The 18,995-nt window shown below is 39.9% G+C and overlaps 1 protein-coding gene across 1 annotated transcript; it reads right to left on the reverse strand.

The window, feature by feature from the left end:
• Positions 1–6,669: 6,669 nt before the first annotated feature.
• LOC126512553 (inositol monophosphatase 1-like) lies at positions 6,670–15,569 on the reverse strand. The gene is made up of 2 exons (XM_050160374.1): positions 14,978–15,569; positions 6,670–6,846 (listed from the first exon to the last, which is right to left on the reverse strand). Exons 1-2 carry the CDS (start codon positions 15,323–15,325, stop codon positions 6,670–6,672), a joined length of 525 nt encoding a protein of 174 aa, XP_050016331.1. The 5' UTR covers positions 15,326–15,569.
• Positions 15,570–18,995: the final 3,426 nt, after the last annotated feature.

Genomic DNA, 18,995 nt, shown 5'->3' on the forward strand with positions numbered 1-18,995 from the left:
CTATAATTAGTGATCCTAGAGAAGCTAAATAAGGAGAACCCAAAGAAAAACATATAGGCATCCTCCGGAATATTAACCTTCATCAGGTGATGAAAGGAGACAGAGACAGAGACCCACATTGGAGCACCGGACTGAAATCTCAAGGTCCAAATCAGGAGCAGAAGGAGAGAGAGAGCACGAGCAAGGAGCTCAGGACCGCGAGGGGTGCACCCACACACTGAGACAATGGGGATGTTCTATCGGGAACTCACCAAGGCCAGCTGGCCTGGGTCTGAAAAAGCCTGGGATAAAACCAGACTTGCTGAACATAGCGGACAATGAGGACTACTGAGACCTCAAGAACAATGGCAATGGGTTTTTGATCCTACTGCACGAACTGGCTTTGTGGGAGCCTAGGCAGTTTGGATGCTCACCTTACTGGGCCTGGATGGAGGTGGGTGGTCCTTGGACTTCCCACAGGGCAGGGAAACTTGATTGCTCTTTGGGCTAACGAGGGAGGGGGACTTGATTGGAGGAGGGGTAGGGAAATGGGAGGCAGTGGCGGGGAAGAATCAGAAATCTTTAATAAATAAATAAAAATTAAAAAAAATCGAGAACTTCTTAGCATGTGCTAAGTGAAATCCTCTTTCTCTTGTAGTCCCCTCTAGGATATTAATAAACAAAGCTTTCCCCTGGATAGATAGGAGTCTCGATAACAGCCTGTCATGATCCAATTAACACAGTGAAGACTTGTTGGTTTCTTCCCTCCATGTGCAGCCAGATACTGAGAGAGATACAGGGCAGAGATGGTGGTTTTCATGGTGGCAGAAAGATGGCTTGATGTTGGCTTGTCATTCCCAAGAGGTGATTTTATGAATGGCCTGGTGTGAACTGTACTTACTTTGGGACTTTTTTATCCTTAAATTCCCTGTTCTCCTCCCCAGTTCATGTTTTATCCTGCCCTGGAGAAGTGTTTTCATTTATATGGCCCAGCTGACTGTTGTTAACACGCACTAATTGCATTAAATATAGCAGACTCTATCAATTCCTGTGTGCACAAAGAAACCTTGTAGAACATCCTTCATAAAGAGTTTAAAAGAGGGGCCTTTCTATCTCTGTATGGAATGGCATCAGGGGAAGACATTCCTGGCCAGACAAATCTCTCAGCCATGTGTATACAATGAGGATGCCATCTGAGGCTACCCCTCTAGACCCAGATATCCCCTGGGATAGGTTGGAATAGTAGTAAAGTGGACGGGTTGGGGAAATCTGTGAGTTATTAGTTCCAAATTTCTTCCATCCTTGAGCACACTGTGACTGCATCAGCTCTCGGGGTCCTCTGTCTTCTGACATGTCACTACCAGGAATCATAAGACACACCTCCAGGGGATAATTTCTTTCTTTGCTTTGAGGTAAGTCCAACCGACAATGACTTAGCTGCTATTTTGTTATTCTTTCTATTTAGTATCTTTTTAGGCCAAAGTAAATTTCCCTTTAGAGTCAAACAAAACGAAGCAGCAGGAACTCTTTATGAAGCTCTATTGATTGGCATATATTGCTTCTATACTTTTCAGTCCTTTAGTGTATATTAAAGTAATTCATCAAGCCAAATGGAAGTACAAGTTGAGGGGAGGCCTTGAGGAACCTTAAACTCTCTGTGTCTTTGGGAACTGGTCTGGAATGCATCTGCGCACCAAAAGGGAACAGGGCTGAACACCCTGCTAGCTGACTGGAAGGGCGGAGATGTAGGTGTTACTCAAGTTGACAACAACATAGTGCACATTCTTCTGACATGTCTGACCCAGCACAGCACACAGGGAAGAGGTTTGAGAAGGATACACCATATTTGCCTCTTGTCTGAGCATCTAAGGAGATCTTGTAGCTGGTTGCAAAGGTTGACCTGTTCTTACAGTGCCCGATTTTGTCTGTCAGGGGACTCTCCTGTCACTTTGCTGGCATGCTGTGGTGTAGCTGTTTTCTGGCAATTTCCTCCGACTTCTGCTTCCATGCTGTGAGTTTCTTGAACTTAGCTCTTGGTAAAGGAAGGGAAGTTTTTAAATGACTTATGTTCTTCAAAAAAGCTGAATGTGAGGTTTTGCTATAATGTGAGCTGAAGCTTCATTTCCTCTGATCATTTGCATATTCTGTTCCCTTTATGTTTATGTTGAGGTAAAGCTTGTTTAAAAGTTCCGAATTCCAAATATATGGTTCTGCTGAATACATGAATATCTTCCTGTCTCTCCCCTCACACCATTCCTCTCTACTCCTATCTGTGTGTTCCCTCCTTACATCCTTTTCTTAAGTTTTATGCAAAAAGGTGTATAAGTAAGCTGATGACTTTAGATACTTGACATTGCTGTGTTAAAGCCATCATACATCTTGATATAGAAAATATTTTCTAAAATTTGCATCTCTCTCTCTCTGGGTGTGCCACAGACTGTGTGGGTAAGTCAGAGGTAAGAAGACAGCTATAGGCAGTTGGGTTTTTTTTATTTCTCCATGTGGGTTCCTGGAATGGAACTCAGTTTGTTAGGCTTGGTGGCATCTTAACTGGCTGAAGGATCTTGCCAGGTAAATAAAGAAAAATTTAAGTTAAATGATACTTTTACCCATAATCCTATTCATTCCTTATACATAAAAAGGAACAACTTCCTGTTTTAAGAAACAATATTTCTTAAAATATGAAATTCCAGAATTGGTTATAATTTTAAGAATTTCAAAATTATTTTCTTTGGCTGAAGGGTCTCACCCTAGAGCGTGGTTGATATACCAGTGTCACTTCATTGGAGAAAACTGATTCTCCCATTTCCAGCAGGCCTCAGTTAAGAAACAGCTTCTTGGTTAGGGGTAGGGCTTTGTGTCTACTTCTTTTCAGTGCTGGACTTTGTCTGGTTTGAACCTGTGCAGGTCAAACCTGTGTGTGTGTGTGACTTGAGTACTTAGCTTTAAGTGAGATATCTGCATCATTCCTTTTCTCTAAGGCCCAGGGAAGATCCTGGAAGAGGAGAAAGAGAAAACTTAAGAACCATATGGTAGGGAGGAATGTTGTGGTCTTCTGCATGTGAATGGCGAGTAAGGTCAAGAACTCATAGTATCTCTGGTTACTTGCACAAGACTTGCAGAAGCTCAAGTCGATAAAATCCCAGTATGGAGGCTGGAGGGACTCTTGAGGCTCTACCCTTAGCAGAGGCGCTATTGGGAACTGCTAGCTGATGGGAGGGGGAGTTGAGGCTCTATGCTAGCAGGAGAGCTCTTGGGAATTGATGGCTGTGGGAGGGAGAGTCTTTTTCTCTGGGCTTCTAGTCCTGGTTCATCACTTATGCTACAGTGGATGGCCCCCCACTCAAGCATTTATTAGGCTAAGTTGATTATTATAAAAAAAGAAAAAAAGAAGAGGACATAAGATTGGGGAGAAGGATTGGACAGAGTATGTGATAAAAATGAATTGTATTCATGTGTGGAAATTAAAAGATTTATTTAGTGGCGAGAACAAAATTATATACAGATGTACACACACACATACACACACAGGCATGCACACAAACACACACATACAGGAACACACATACACACATACAGGAACACACACACACAGGCTCGTGCACACACGCACACACTCTAATGGATACAGCTTTAAAATGGTTACTAATGATCCCCTGAACCTCTTATTTTTCCCTTTCAGTTTTGATCTGCAAATAGTCATTCTGCTGCATTGCCCTTTAATGAGGTAAGTTGTTCATTCCCTTGATAATTTATTTCCATCAAAACACATCCATCTCCTGTCTCAGCCCATTAGGACCCCATTCTCTGCCACAAGTTGATACATTTAGTAGAACAAAGGCATTCTTCATGGATAATGCCTTACTTCAATGTCCTCATCTGTGACACACTCACATTTTAGTAGCTGCCTTCAGGGCTATAATCCACGGATGTTAGTAATGATGAGATCACAGGATAATGCTTGTGCAAGAGTTTTGTCATCAGAAAAACTGGCTCCATCATTCTTTAGGGCAAGTGAGGAAGGACTCCTTTGTCAAAGCTCAACATCAACCCTAACCATGAATCAGTAGTTGCAAACTGGCATGTCATAACATTGGTGAACCAGGAATTTGCTTGTCCCGGGGAGGTCAGGAGAAAAGAGGAAAGGCCTAAGGACAATAAAAGTGTCTAGAGCCATACTGTCCAATTTGGAAGCCATCACCCACATTTCTGGAATTATGTAAGATTTTATTGACTGGTGTGTTGTTTTTGTTGTTGTTTGTTGTTTTTTTTTACTCTTTCACTCTTTTTGAGGGGCCCACCATCCAGCTCTCAAATAAATCACACACAGAGGCTTATTCTTAGTTATGAATGCCTGGCCTTAGCTTGGCTTATTTCTTGCCAGTTTTTCTTAAATTATCTTTTACCTTTGGGACTTTACCTTTCTCTTACTTTTTGTAAATTTTACTTTCACTCTTACTCCATGCCTGGCTGGGTGGCTGGGTGGCTGGGGGGCTGGGGGGCTAGGGGGCTGGGGGGCTGGGGGGCTGGGGGGCTGGGGGGCTGGGTGGCTGGGTGGCTGGGGGCTGGGGGATTGGCCCCTGGTGTCCTCCTCTCCTTGGTCTCTTGTTGCTCCTCTTCTTTCTTGTTCTCCTTCTATTTATCCTCTCTGTCTGCCAGCCCTGCCTATCTTGCTCCTCCTTCGCTATTGGCCAGTCAGCTCTTTATTCGGACCATCAGGTGTTTTAGATAGGCAAAGAATCACAGCTTCACAGAGTCAAATAAATGCAGCATAAATAAAAGTCACCCACCTTAAAATAATATTGCCCAACACGGGTCCCTATTTAGCAAGTGACCATGGCTTTATTGGAAGGAATGTGATTCTTCCTAAGAAGATAGTTCCGCTTGTCTGTGCTTGGGTCTACCTCATTGTCATAGACTTAAGGATGATGGCCTGAATTTTGAGTAGTAGAAAGGAGCAGATATCATATGATGACTCTTTGATCTAGGGAATTAGTTTTTATGAAGAGAAACTGCAACTCATGGTGATATGGTGATAATGATCGCCAATATCACAAATTTAAAGACATAGATTCTCTTTAATGTACTTATCTTTAGAGTAGCTATATTATTTTGTTCCTTTTACAGATCTGTAAATTGATCTTTATGGAAACAAAGTGGCTTGCTTCCTTAAAAATGATTCAAAGGCTGCATAGTTGAAACCTCAAAACCAACCATCCAATCAGGTTCATTCTCATGTACTTGGTTATAGCATAGGCTCTGGGCAAGACACTGGATGAGCTAATGTGTCTCTTCAAGTGTCATTTCCTAAATGTGGCCCAGGAATAGTATTTTATGAAAAAAGATTCCCAAGACCAATCAGTGTTAGCAAATATTAGTTTAAAGAAAATGCATAGAGAGCAGTAAGATGACTCAGTGGGTAAAAGTGCTTGTCACCAAGGCCGGTGTGACTTCTGTCCACAGGAACCCACATGATAGAAGGGGGGAACCAACCTCTGACCTCCACAGGTATATATGTATACACACACACACACACACATTTTTTTGTTGTTGTTGTTAAGAAAATGAAACAGAACTCAGGAGGTTGAGGTAGGAAAATTGTGAATTCAAGGTCTGCTTTGGCTACCTAGTACGACCCTATATGAGATGGGGCTGACACATCCTTGAGAAGATGCAAGAACTTCTCAAAGCCTTTAATGTATAATTATATATTGTGGGTTTATAAGAAGAGAGATGACAGGTTGAGCCTCCACAGTTTGCTTGACCACAGAACCACTTCTTGTCTGATAAATATTCTCCAGGAGACTCTGGGAAGAGGGCTGGTGAGCCTCTGTGACATGGTGAATCACAGCAGAGAGTTTCGGGAAAGCGCTGCTTGTTGCTGGTGATAATCTCATAGTTGTTTGGTAACAGTAAGTGCTCAAAAAGTATTTTAAAATGAATCTTTAAAAAAAACCCAACAATGTAGAGTTGGGCAGCTTTTGTGCTTGGTTCAAGAATCGGAACAACAGGTTGCTCAGTCTGTGCAGTAGGCTGTGTTCGTGGTGGTGGTTGAGGTGGTGTGTGTGCGTGTGTGTGTACAGGTTCACACATTCTCTTCAGAATAGCTGATGCCATCACTTATTTTCTGAACAGTGATTTGATGACGTCCACAGCCAGGCACCTCATGATAGGTGGAGCTGAATTTCAAGTCCTCCCATAGTCCTTCAGAAAGAGCCCTACCAAAGACCCTGTGCGAAACAGAGTTCAGCGGGGTTCCTCTTTGTCAAAAACTGAGGCTACAGCAAATGTCCCATCAAGAGTGTTTATGGGAAAGAGAATATTGTTATCTTCCTGCAGGTTTTTAGAGTCATGACCTGTCGCTCTGAGGTGTCTTCAGATAGCTTCCTGGTAGGCAGAGAGGGAGGGGCAGCTGCTCTCCTCCTTAGCAGGCAGCTCTGAAAGAGAGGCAACTGCTAACAGTAGCTTATCTGTTCTTCATGGGTTCTGTGGTGAAGTAGAAAGTTAGGCGGATTAGCCACATGACCCAAACAACACAAAACAGGGCTTTGCGTTCATATAGCTGCTGGTATCTCACACCAGCTCCCAGGCTCTGTGTTTACTTGGAGAGAAAGCTGGTGGGCCACAACCTTTCCCGTAAAGTTTCCTTCAGAGAACTCCGATCCTTCACATCCAGTCGCATCACACAGCTCATTTCTCTTCATAAGTGGTACTGCTATCTTTCACAAAATCCCCTTGTCGCTGAAGGAGTCCACTGAGTGGGATGCGCCATTCTCTCTCCAGCTGAGCAGAGTTATGATCAAGCTCTCTGTGGGCAGTAATGTTTCCTCGTTCTACTCCACAGCCAATCCGTAAGTATGGAAGACGCTGTAGTGCATTAGGCAATAGCTGGAAGCTAAACAAATAAACAGTCCCCCGGCAGGGACACCATCAATTCATCTTTCTCAGTAGCCGGCTACAATTAGTTAGCATATAGCTAACAGAAATTTGTGCCTGTGTGCCCCAAACGTGTGTAAGCACACTCATAACAGTACGTGCGGAGCTAGCTCAGCCTTCTGCTGGATGAGCTGTGGTTTTTGCACACAGCAGAATATTACACAGCAGGTATGGAGCAAACTAAAGCCGCAAGTAACAACACGCTTCACTGCCAGATGCGCTGCGGAACAGGGGAAGCCAGATACAGAAGTCCACAATGCACGGTCCCATTTAGGGAAAGAAACACAAGGAACGACACACGGCTGATCTCCGGTGTTTAGAGCCACCTTTGGAACGGTGATGGAGAGAAAGCATGGGGGATTTTCAGATGGGGTTGATGATAATTATTTGGCTCAGTTATGGTTTCCCAGCACATGTTGGTTGAAATATGGGCTCAGGTGCTTTTCTCTCTGTGTGTAAAGGTTGAAGGTCTAGACTCCCTCTGAAGAGCTTGTCTCTGGTCATTCTGGCAGTTTTAGGAGGTAAGGACAAGATGGCTGTCAGATACCCTTTCACCAGGTTATTTTAAAAAGATAGTAGATAGTACAGGCAGTCCGTGGATATACTAGAGCTCTCTGGATGCCATTCTATTGGCTACAAACGGGGAACTCATCCTTTTGGTTAGATCTAGAAAATGAAAAAGAGCATACTCCTCTTTGAATTCTCCCACTTTATTTCAAAACATTTACTTGTCAAAGATTGACAATGAGGAATACAATGTGATAATTATATACATGTACATATATTACATATTAAATATATGCTTACTATAATCAAATTAACATGTCAGTCACCACCCGTTTTGAATATTAGATCTTTATAAACGTTTATTTTGTCCCTGAACTGTTATTTTTTTTTATCTTTTGCATCCTCTGGCATTTTACCTATGCCAGAATCACTGTAAAGAGGGACCATGGGTGGTTATAGAATCAATTCTTGTTTTGTGTCTTCCAGTTGTGATAGGATTCATCCTTGCAGGATACGTAATCACCAACTGCAAGTGATTTGTTGGGCATCTCGACTCAGTGGGATTTCCACCTGAAGTGGTTTTTCTCCCATTCCTTCCTTTAAATGTGCTGTTTTGAATTGCTTTTTATTTTTGTCTCCTTTAACACCGTCTCGGGCAGGTCCTGTAAGTCTGCAGTCATTTTTAGATCCTGAAAACTCCAGGCCTATTCACTTCATTTTGAAACTTCAATCTCACAACCCATTGACCACTGATCTCCCTGCACCCATAGCCAGCTGAGCCTCAGGTGGAGGGATGGTGAGCAGTCACATTCTTTCCATTCCTTTTCTGTCCTTTTCTGAGTTTTAGCTCTTCCTCACAGGTAACAGAGAGGGACTGTGGAAAAGAGCCACGGCTTTTTGACTTTTTTATTCCACGATGACTGCTGTATTTCCTACCCTGCCTGCCCATGATTGCTGTGTGGCAGGCAGCCAAGGGTAACTTCCCCTTAGTGTGTGTGAGTAGAAACCTTGGGAGCATAGGCAAGACCATCTTCAATGCAGAGGTCCTTGACCTGAGTACAGGAGGGGAGAGCAGAGCAACTTTGTCCTGCTTCAGAAATTGTTGGCCTTTTGTTCTTGTGGGCCAGTGGCTCTACATGCTGGCTGTGTATTGTAATCACCCAAAGATCTTTTATAAGAATACCTATGTCATAGAAAACCACGGGAATCCTGATTGTTTGGTTGGGCTCCAGTCTGAATGCTGGTAAAAATATGTTGGAAAACTCAACACCTCATTCCGGTGTGCAGGCAAAGCTTGAGAAGTTGGCATGGTTTGCGGGGAGTGGAAGTACGGTGGGACCACTTGCTAGCGGCTGTTTCTTAGTGGCTTTGGGCTATATGATGCGGGCTATCACAAACATCATTGGCTTTCTGTTCTATGTGGGCTGAAATTCACAGTCAATGGGAAAGGCCCACCTGATGCCGTTTGAAGTCTTACTGGTTCGTGTGCTGTCTTGGCGTTTGTCCGTGCACAGAGGAGGCTCACAGAAGAGCAACAGTTGCCTACACAGGCCGAGAGGCTCAGACAATACAGGCACGTTCTATCAAGTTCTGTGCCACTCTTCTTAACTCTAGCAGTTTCTGAGGCGGTCTGGGAGATCATGAGCTCATAACAACTTGCACTTCTCCAACTAAGATTAATAAGTGTTTCCTCAAGAAAGCACAGACACATTGAAGTGACATTTTCTTTCCTCTCACTCCCATCTCCGCTTTCTCCAACACATTTTACTAGCACCTTGAGTATTAAAATAGTATCTTTGGTTACTGAGGTTTTTTGTCAGTTCTTGCTACTTATGCTATCCACGAATTCACTATCCTTTGGTCTCTTGATATAAAATAATTGTTTCCATAGCAACAGATTTTAATATGAGAAACTGAGATGATTTCAGGTGAAGAATAAATAATAAAAGCCAGCAAACTTAGAAGGAGGGACCAAGCACACCGCTCCAAGCTCCAGATGCAGTGAAAGCCGTGCTAAAAAGACATGGTTCAATATTGAAGTGGAATTATCCCTAAATAGAAATTCCAATTTTTCCCAGGAATCATCAGCAGTTCCTGCAGTTTTTGATATGAATACTACCAAAAAAGGGAAGAAATTGCCTGACAAAATTGTTTGTGGTTCAAGATGGGAGCATTTTGATCACTTAAAGGTATTTGCTTGTAGGTATGTAAAGCGGAGGCCTTGCTGACAATTAGTGACATCATGTATATAGCATCATGTCCTTATTCTTAGACTCATTAGAGAACAACGGGTGCTTAAAGGTGTTAATAGGTAATAATATGAAAATCCTTTTCTCTCCATCTTTCTTCTGAAGGGGATCAGGATGTGATTGTAGCAGGCTTTCTTGGACCACCAGCCCACAATTCATGACACAGAGACTTATTATTAATTATGAATGCTTGGCCTTATCTTAGGCTTGTTTCTAGCTAGCTTTTTCCCCCTTACGTTAACCTATTTCTGTTAATCTATGTGCTGTCCTGAGGCACCTTTATCTCATTTACATACTGTCCAGCATGCTTTCCTGGTCCCTCCGTGTCTGTCTGTCTGGCCCCTTTCTGGCTAGCTGGCTCTCCTTTTCTTTACACCTGACAACCCTGCCTATCTTTCCTCTGCCATTCAGCTTTTTATTAGACCAATCAGGTGCCTTAGGCAGGCAAGATAAAACAGCAACACATCTTTACATAGCTAAATTACTATTCTGCAACACAAACAAATCAACACATATTTACATAGTTAAACAAATATTCTATTACACAGCATGTGGTCCTTTGGCATATGGATTATTTTGAACTAAGTAATTGAGAAACAGTATATGGCAAGACCTCTGTGCCTTTCCTCCCATTTTTGCCTGAAAGGGGACATAAATATTTAGAGGGTAGTTTGGCAACTTGAATACTTAGCAAAACTAAAGTACCCACAGCTTACATCCTCAAGGTCTGTGATGTTACCCCACCATGGTCTTTTGACTATGTTTACAGTGGCAGGAATGAATTCCCTCTGTAAAGCAGGCCTTATATATCGAATCAGAAAATAACTGGTTATACCCATAGAGAGTTCACCTTTCTTCACATCTTTGCCAGCATTTGCTGTCATTCGTTTTGTTGATGATAGCCATTCTGACAGGGGTGAGAGAGAATCTTAAAGTAGTTTTAATTTGCATTTCCTTGGTGACTGATTGTATTGAAACTTTTAAAATGTTTAATAAGGGACTAGAGAGAAGGCTCAGGGGTTAAGAGCACTGACTGCTCTTCCAGAGGTCCTGAGCTCAATTCCCAGCAATCACATGATGGCTCACAACTATCTGTAATGAGATCTGGTGCCCTCTTCTGGTGTGCTGGTGTATGTACAGGCAGAACACCATATATGTAATAAATAAATTAGAAAATGTGTAACAACCTTTTCTATTTCTATTTCTATTTCTTCTTTAGAGAACTCTGTTCAGTTTTTTGATTGGATAATTTGTGTTCTTGTTACTTACTCTTCTTTTTTGTATATTCTAGACAGTAATCTGTTGGAATGTTCCCATTCTGCAGACTGTCTCTTCACTCAACTGGCAGTTTCCTTTGCTGTGCGGAAGCTTACTTATTAGTTCCAGGAGATCTCATTTCTTGATTATGAGTTTTATTTCAAGAGTGTTCAGAGTCCTACTTAGTCCTTGCCTACGCCCGCATCTCCAAGTGTGTTCCCTACTTTTCCCTCAGGCAGTTTTGCTGCTGCAGGACTTACATTGATATTTGTGATCCATTTGGAGCTGATTTTCATGCGAGGTGAGGAACAAGAATCTAGTTTAATTTTTCTCCTTATAAATGTTTAGTTTTCCTGGCAAATTTGTTGAAGATGCTGAGTTTTCTCCAATTTTTATTTTTTGATTCTTTGTCAAAAATCAGATTGCCATAAGTTGTGTGGCCATGTCTCTGGGTCCTTTATTCTATTCTTTGATCTATAAGTCTGTTTGTGTGTCAGTATTGTGCTATTTTTTTTTTGTTACTATGGCTCTACAGTATAATTTGAAATCAGGTATGGTGATACCTCCAATGGTGTTCTTGTTGTTGAGGATTTATTTGACTATCCTAGGTCTTTTGTGCATACATATGAAGTTTAAGATTTGTCTTGTTATTTCTGTGAAGAATGTCACTATAATTTTTATTGGAATTACATTGAATTTGTGAAGCACAATTAATAAAAGCTCAGAAACAGATATTGGGGTTCAACCTGAAGATCAGAAAAGCAAAAACAATCAGTGACTGTCTCTTACCATGACCTCAGCCCCAAAATGGCAATCCTACCTCCAGGAATCTCAGAATGAGACTGTGTCTAAGAGCTGCCTCCTTCTGTTTTATAATCCTCTCTAGGGCTGGGATTAAAGGCGTGCACCACTGGGATTAAGAGCATGTACCACCCAGTTTCTATGGCAAACTAGTGTGACTACTGGGATTAAAGGTGTGTGTTATCACCACCTGGTCCGTAAGACTGACCGACCAGTGGGGCTGTTTTACTCTCTGATCTTCAGGCAAGCTCTATTTATTAAAATACAAATGAAATGGCATTATAAATTTGTAAATTACTTTTGTTAGTATATCCATTTTCAGAATGTTGGTTCTTCTGATCCTTGAACATGGGAAGTCTAGTGTCTTCTTTAATTCTTTCTTCAGCATTTTAAAGTTTTTATTGTTGAGATCTTTTACTCCAAGGAATCAATCAATTAATTAATTAGCTAATTAACTGATTAACTAATTAATTTTGAGACTGTTGTAACTGAAATAACAATTCCTTGATTTCTTTTTCAGTATGTTTTTTATTGGTATATGATGGGGAAGCCTTGTTAACCAACTATCTTTAAGAGGTGGGACCAAGTTAGGGTGTGTCTTTCCAGGACCTGGAGAAAAATGGGAGCATGGCCCAGGTTCTCTCTCTCTCTCTCTGTGGTTCCCTCGCCGCACAGCTGAGCTTGGATTTCTCATTCCGATTTCCTGAGTTTTCCCTTTAATAAACAAAATTATAATTGTTTATCTTTTAGCTAAGCTGGTTATTTCCTGAATTGAGTTAGCTTCTACAGTTGATGCTTGATTCCTGGGCTTGGGAATTCAGCAGCTCTATTCAGCCATTGTCAGCCTCCACACCATTCATTTAGGTATAGAATTCCCACATAGCGGCCCTGAGTAGCCTCTAGATGTGGTAGCTTAGGAAATACACTCATCCTTTGTTAGGGAAATGGTCAAAATGTGGGCTTCAAACAACAAGACTGGATTAAGCTAATCTCAACAGTCCTAGAAAATGGACTGCAGTTGCTTTGGAGGTATTTTTGGAGAGAAAAAGCGAGAATTTTAGAGCAACAGGGAAAAGCAAAAGGACCAAATTGAGTTAAACAGTGGCCTCTAACAGAAGAAAAGCTGCAGGCTTTAGAGCAGCTGGTACAAGAGCAACTAGATGCTCACTGTATTGAAGAATACACCAGCCCTTGGAATTCTCCTGTTAAAAAGAAATCTGGAAAATGGAGAATGGTGACAGATCTTAGAGCTATCAACAAGGTTATTCAACCTATGGGTCCTCTGCAATCTGGAATCCCTTTGCCCTCTTTATTACCAAAAGGATGGCCTCTCATAGTTATTGATTTATAGGATTATTTCTTCACTATAACTTTACAAGAAAAGATAGAGAAAAAGTTGCCTTCACAGTGCCTACTTATAATTCTCAGCCTACTAGGAGACAACAATGGACCATCCTCCCACAGGGAATGATCAATTGCTCCACCCTGTGCCAATACTTTGTCAGTCAGCCATTGTAAATAATTCATAAGCAATTTCCTAAGTCTATAACCTATATTACATGGATGACATTTTGTTATCTGATTCAAATGTAGATATTTTAGAAAAAATGTTTGAAGAAGTAAAGAAAGTTTTGCCTAAATGGGGATTACAATTTGCTTCTGAAAAGATTCAAAGAAGAGATTCTGTTAATTTCCTAGGTTACAGAATAGGTTTACAGAAAATTGGAACACAAAAGGAAAACATTAGGAGAGACCGGTTGTGGACTCTTGATGACTTTCAAAGATCGTTAGGAGACATTTCCAGTTTACAACTGGCTGTTGGGATAACACCTGATCTAATAATTCTTTTAAACAAAACCTTAGGTGGCGATAAAGACTTGATTAAAACCAGGGAATTAACAGCTAAAGCAGAAAAGGAATTGACAGTTGTTGAAGAGAAATTACAGGAGTTTTAATGCAGAGGGATGATATTGTCTTAGAATGGATCTTTTTACCACATAAACCTAGTAAATAATTAAAAACTTATGTGGAAAATGTTTCTGAATTAATTATAAAAGGTAAATTGAGACTTTATCAATTAGTAGGTATAGACCCAACAAAGATTATAGTGCCTTTTACTACTGATGAAATAAAAAAGTTATGGGAAGACAATGAACCATGGTAAAGAGACTTGTGCTAATTTTCTGGGAGAAATTAATAGCAATCATCCCAAAAGTGATAGGCTTAACCTTATAAAGAGAACTTCTTGGATTCTTCCCTGAATTGTATATGATGCACCAATAACTGGAGCCCATACATTTTATACTGATATAAATAAATCAGGGAAGGCAGGTTATAAATCAAAAGAATTAAGTAAGATGGAACAAAGCCCCTATAATTCTGTCCAGAAGGCAGAATTATATGCTATTCTTATGGTACTAAGGGATTTTAAAGAACCTCTTAATATAGTTACTGATTCACAATATGCAGAAAGAGTTGTTGTGTATTGATTTTATACCAGATGATACAGAGTTGACTTTAATTATTCATTCAGATGCAAGACATAATCAGGAATAGGCTTTTTCCTATCATACATCTGATCCCATTTGGGTCTGCTGGGTCTTCTAGCACAAGGTAATGTAGAAATTAAGCAGTTATTGATTGGAAGTGTGTTGCAGGCCTCAGAATTTCATAAAAAAATCATGTCAATAGCAAAGGTTTAAAGAAAGAATTTCTTATTACATGGCAACAAGCTAAGGAGGTTATAAAGAGATATCCTACTTGCTCTTTCTATAACCAAACATTGTTGTCTGCAGGGAGTAACCCAAAGGGTACTCAAAGGAATGAGATCTGGCAGATGGATGTGTTCCACTTTACAGAATTTGGAAAATTAAAATATGTGCACCACACCATAGACACTTACTCAGGTTTTCAATGGGCAACTGCCTTGAGCTCAGAAAAGGCTGATTCAGTAATCATGTATTTATTAGAAGTTATGACCATCATCCTGTACAAATAAAAACAGACAATGGTCCAGCATATATATCTAAGAAAATGAAGCGGTTTTCTGCTTATTGTTATATAAAGCATATTACAGGTATACCAAATAATCCTACAGGTCAGGCAGTTATACAAATGTCAAAATGTATATATAAAGGATAAAATGAACTATAAAGGATATACTAAACAAACAGAAAGGGATGGAAAATACCCCCAGAAATAGATCACATAATGCTTTATTAATCTTTTTTTTTTTTTTTAAGACATACCTGTTTATTTACAACGAAGCCAATTGAAACAGCTACAAAAGGAAACCTATGCACAAAGTTGGTCGTGCCATCAATAGGGTCAATGATCCACGTGGGCTTGTCGGTAAAGACTGTCTTTTCTCCAGCTGCCACAGATTCTTCCCCAATGAAACTGTGAGATGGGTACTTTTCCTTTATTGAAGAGAGAAGCATTTTTTCAATGTTCTGGTCGGTAACTGTTACCAAGTCAGCTGGAGAACTTTTAAACATGACATTCACCTCATTTTGTAGAGCTTCACGAATCATCTCTCCAGCTTGTCTTGCGAGGGTGACCGCATAGTCCATGCATTCCTGCCAGGGGTCCGCCATCTTCTCGCGTGAGCGCACAGCGATGCGCAACTGCCGGGGTCGAGGACTCTGCTCTTCCGGAGGTAACGGGGCTTGCTCGCACAGGAAGTCCCCGCTTTATTAATCTTGAACTTTTTTAATGCTAATGAGAAAGGAACAACAGCAGCAGAAAGGCATTGGATGATGGGGGAAAAAACTTCAGAATTATATCAACCAGTGTATTTCAAGGATGTGTTGACCTCACAATGGAAACCAGGAGATGTGCTACGTTGGGGAAAGGGGATTGTTCTTGTTTGCACAGGAGAAGAAAATCTATGGATACCATCAAAATTAATAAAGATTTGTTTTGAAAAAGAGAAACCTCTTGAGAAAGAGGAATTATAGCTCATTCACAATGCTGACAACCATATAGATGGTAAGGAAACCATATAGGGTTGAGGCAGTGTTCTGTTCTTGTCTTTACAGAAAAATTTACATCTTCAAAAATTCAAGAGACCCTGGATATGTGGATGCTGACAGAAGGAAAAATAACTATCCAATAAAGATCATCAAGAAAAAGGAATATGACTTATGAGGACAGGTGATCAAAACATATACATTTAAATATATATGAATATATAGAGCTGGCTTTGAAGTTGGAGAATGGCTCTGTACTTCTCTAAATCCAGGTGTGTTGTTAAAAGGAACATTCAGAGTTTCTGTCTCATGGCAGAAGCCATCTGGTACGGGACAGAAGGAAAACTTAAGGAAAAATTTTACTTTCTCCATGTCTATTTTGTATATATAATATTCTTCATTGAATGTATGTCTATATGAATAATGTTTAAGTTTTCTACAATGAATAATAGAATTTCCTACAGATCCTTTTCCTGCAGTAATCTTTGAAGTTTCCAGGAAGAAGATGGGGCCCCACAGCAACAACTCCACATGGTCTAGATGACATCATGATGCTGATAGTGCTGTTATAAGACCAGTTTTTGAGTACCTGCTGCTGGCATGGTGTACCTTCTCATGACATTCTGGCCAGAACTCCAAATAAGAACTTTGGAAAAAAGACTTTTGACTGCTCAAAAATTATTTGCAACTATACTAGATAGTAATCTTGAAACTTAACCACCACTTTACTTTTGCAGGATCCCATAAAAAGAACATTGCCCCCATGACAGCGGGAAGCAATTCTAAAGGATGATGTCCCCTCTCCCAAAATAGTTTGTCCTCAGGGTTGGGAGCACCATTTAGGGGCTGTTATTATTACTTGTATCATGTAGAGTGTTGGGGTGGAAACTATGTAGGTTCAGAGATTTAAAAAAAAGGGATAATAATAGTGGGTAATAGAGTGAATACTTGTGAGCTATTATTTATGAATAATTTACACTGGTATAGTTTTTTTGTATATTGGTATACGTCCAAATTATATTTGTTATTTCTGTTTACAATATTTGTATATCTATGCAAAGTTATTTTGTCAGCTTGTATACAAGCATGTTTCTACCTTTGTTCAGGACATTTTGTATATTTATACAACTTTTAGGATATATTTTTATATTGCATTATATATTATTCCTACCTCTGATCAAGGTAGGAATCTGATGAGGTCATTGTTCTTATTTGCTATATATTTGTTTACAGATTATTTAATATTCTGACATGAAGTCTTAGTCCATAAGTTATACAGGTATTAAATAGTATAGGTCAATAGTTGTTCATGTTTGTTATGCATATTGTCAGATTAATTAGGTTCTTTAGATACATAGAGATTGTATTCTGTCTAGATAGATAATCTTCAACCACTTCAAGGATCTGTAGAACATGCCATTTAAATAACTTAGGGTTCTGTTGACATGAGACATGATTGCTCCTGACAGCACCCATCTATTCCCGAGAGAATGTTGAGTACTGAAGACACTCCACTCAGAGTTTGTTTTCTTCTTGGCACAATTGGCCTTTGGGCAAGGAACTGCCTCAACCACTGACAAAGTACATAGTATCCGGACTAGGTAAGCAGGACACAAGGAAAAGGACTGACAAACCTTGTCAAGACAGGGTAAGATGGTTCTGAAAATTTTCCTGCCTCTGAAAATGGTCTGTCAGTTATGCTAGGCCTTAGCCAAAGTTGGTTGGAAATGAGACTTTGTGTGATTCAATTCCTCAGGTAGTCAATCATATACTGCTTGCTTTGGAAGATGCTTGATTGTACTTCCTGCCTACTCAAGTTATATTATCTCCCTTCTCAGGCCTTCACTGGGGTTGAACATTAAATAGTCATCATTACCTTCCTCTTGCCAAGCTTATTTCTGATGCAAGACTTAGACTCTTTGGAATAGAATGTTTATTAAAACATTTGTCATGTGTTCCTTGCTTAATATTATTTATGTTGTTTGTAATTTTATACTTAATATCTGTTCCTATTGTATATTGTCTGGTGTTGGGTTTGGATTGCTCTTGTTTAGACAAAAGGGGGAGGTGATGGGGAAGCCTTGTTAACTAATTATCTTTAAGAGGTGGGACCAAGTTAGGGTGTGGCTTTCTGGGACCCAGAGACAAACTGGAGCACGGCCCAGGAGCTCTCTCTCTCTCTCTCTCTCTCTCTCTCTCTCTCTCTCTCTCTTTCTCTCTCTCTGTCTCTCTCTCTCTCGTTCCTTTGTCACACAGCTGAGCTTGGACTTTTTATTCTGGTTTCATGAGTTTCCCCCTCATAATAAATAAACATAATTGTTTATCTTTTAGCTAGCCTGGTTATTTCCCAAATCGAGTTAGCCTCTACAGGTATATATGAAGGCTACTGATAACTTTTAAAGTCGTATTCTGCCAATTTGCTGAAGGCATTTATCAGTTCTAAAAGTTTTCTGGTTGAGTCTTTAGGGTCTCTTAGGTACCATATTATCTGAAAATAAAGATATTTTGACTTCTTTTTCCCTTTTGTATCTCTTTATTTGCTTCTTTTATCTTATTGCTCTAGATAAAACTCCCAGTGCTATATTGAATGAGGCTGGAGAAATTGAACCCACTTGTCATGTTCCTTCCCTCAGTAGAAATACTTTGAACTTTCCTTCATTTAATATAAAGTTGGCCATAGGATTGTTATATATAGCCTTTATCATGTTGAGTTCTTCTGGACTTTTAACAGAAAGATATACTGGGTTTTGTCAAAAGCTTTTCTGCACCTATCAAAATGACCATAGCATTTCTGTACTTGAATCTGTTAATTCGATTTATAACATTTGCTGTTTACAAATGTTGAATCATCACTGCTTCTCTGAAATAAAGCCAACTTGATCATGAAGAATTACTTTTTTTGCATTTGTGTTCTTCAGGGAAATGAAACTGTGATTTTCTTTCTTTTTCTGTCTTAATTTTTTTTAAAAGTTTTATCTCCATCTTTAAGCAGTCAGATAATAATTGCTTTGTAAAAAGAACCTGATTGTAAATTACTACCACAAATGCATTGCTTGTTATAGATTGGCTTAAATTATTTATCACATCTTGATTTAATTTTGGTAGATCATATACCATATATAGAAATTTATCTATTTCTTTTAGATTTCCCAATATACTATGTAATGTCTAATGATTTTCTAAATTTCACTGCTATCTGTTGCACTATCTCCTTTTTCATCTATAACTTATTTGAATATTCTCTCTTTTTCTTTTGAGCAGTTTAGCTAAATGTTTGCCAGTCTTGTTTATCTTT

This window comes from Alexandromys fortis, unplaced genomic scaffold, assembly GCF_014885135.2.
Source record: "Alexandromys fortis isolate MF-2015 unplaced genomic scaffold, M_Fortis_MF-2015_v1.1 scaffold_76, whole genome shotgun sequence".
Lineage (NCBI taxonomy): Eukaryota > Metazoa > Chordata > Mammalia > Rodentia > Cricetidae > Alexandromys > Alexandromys fortis.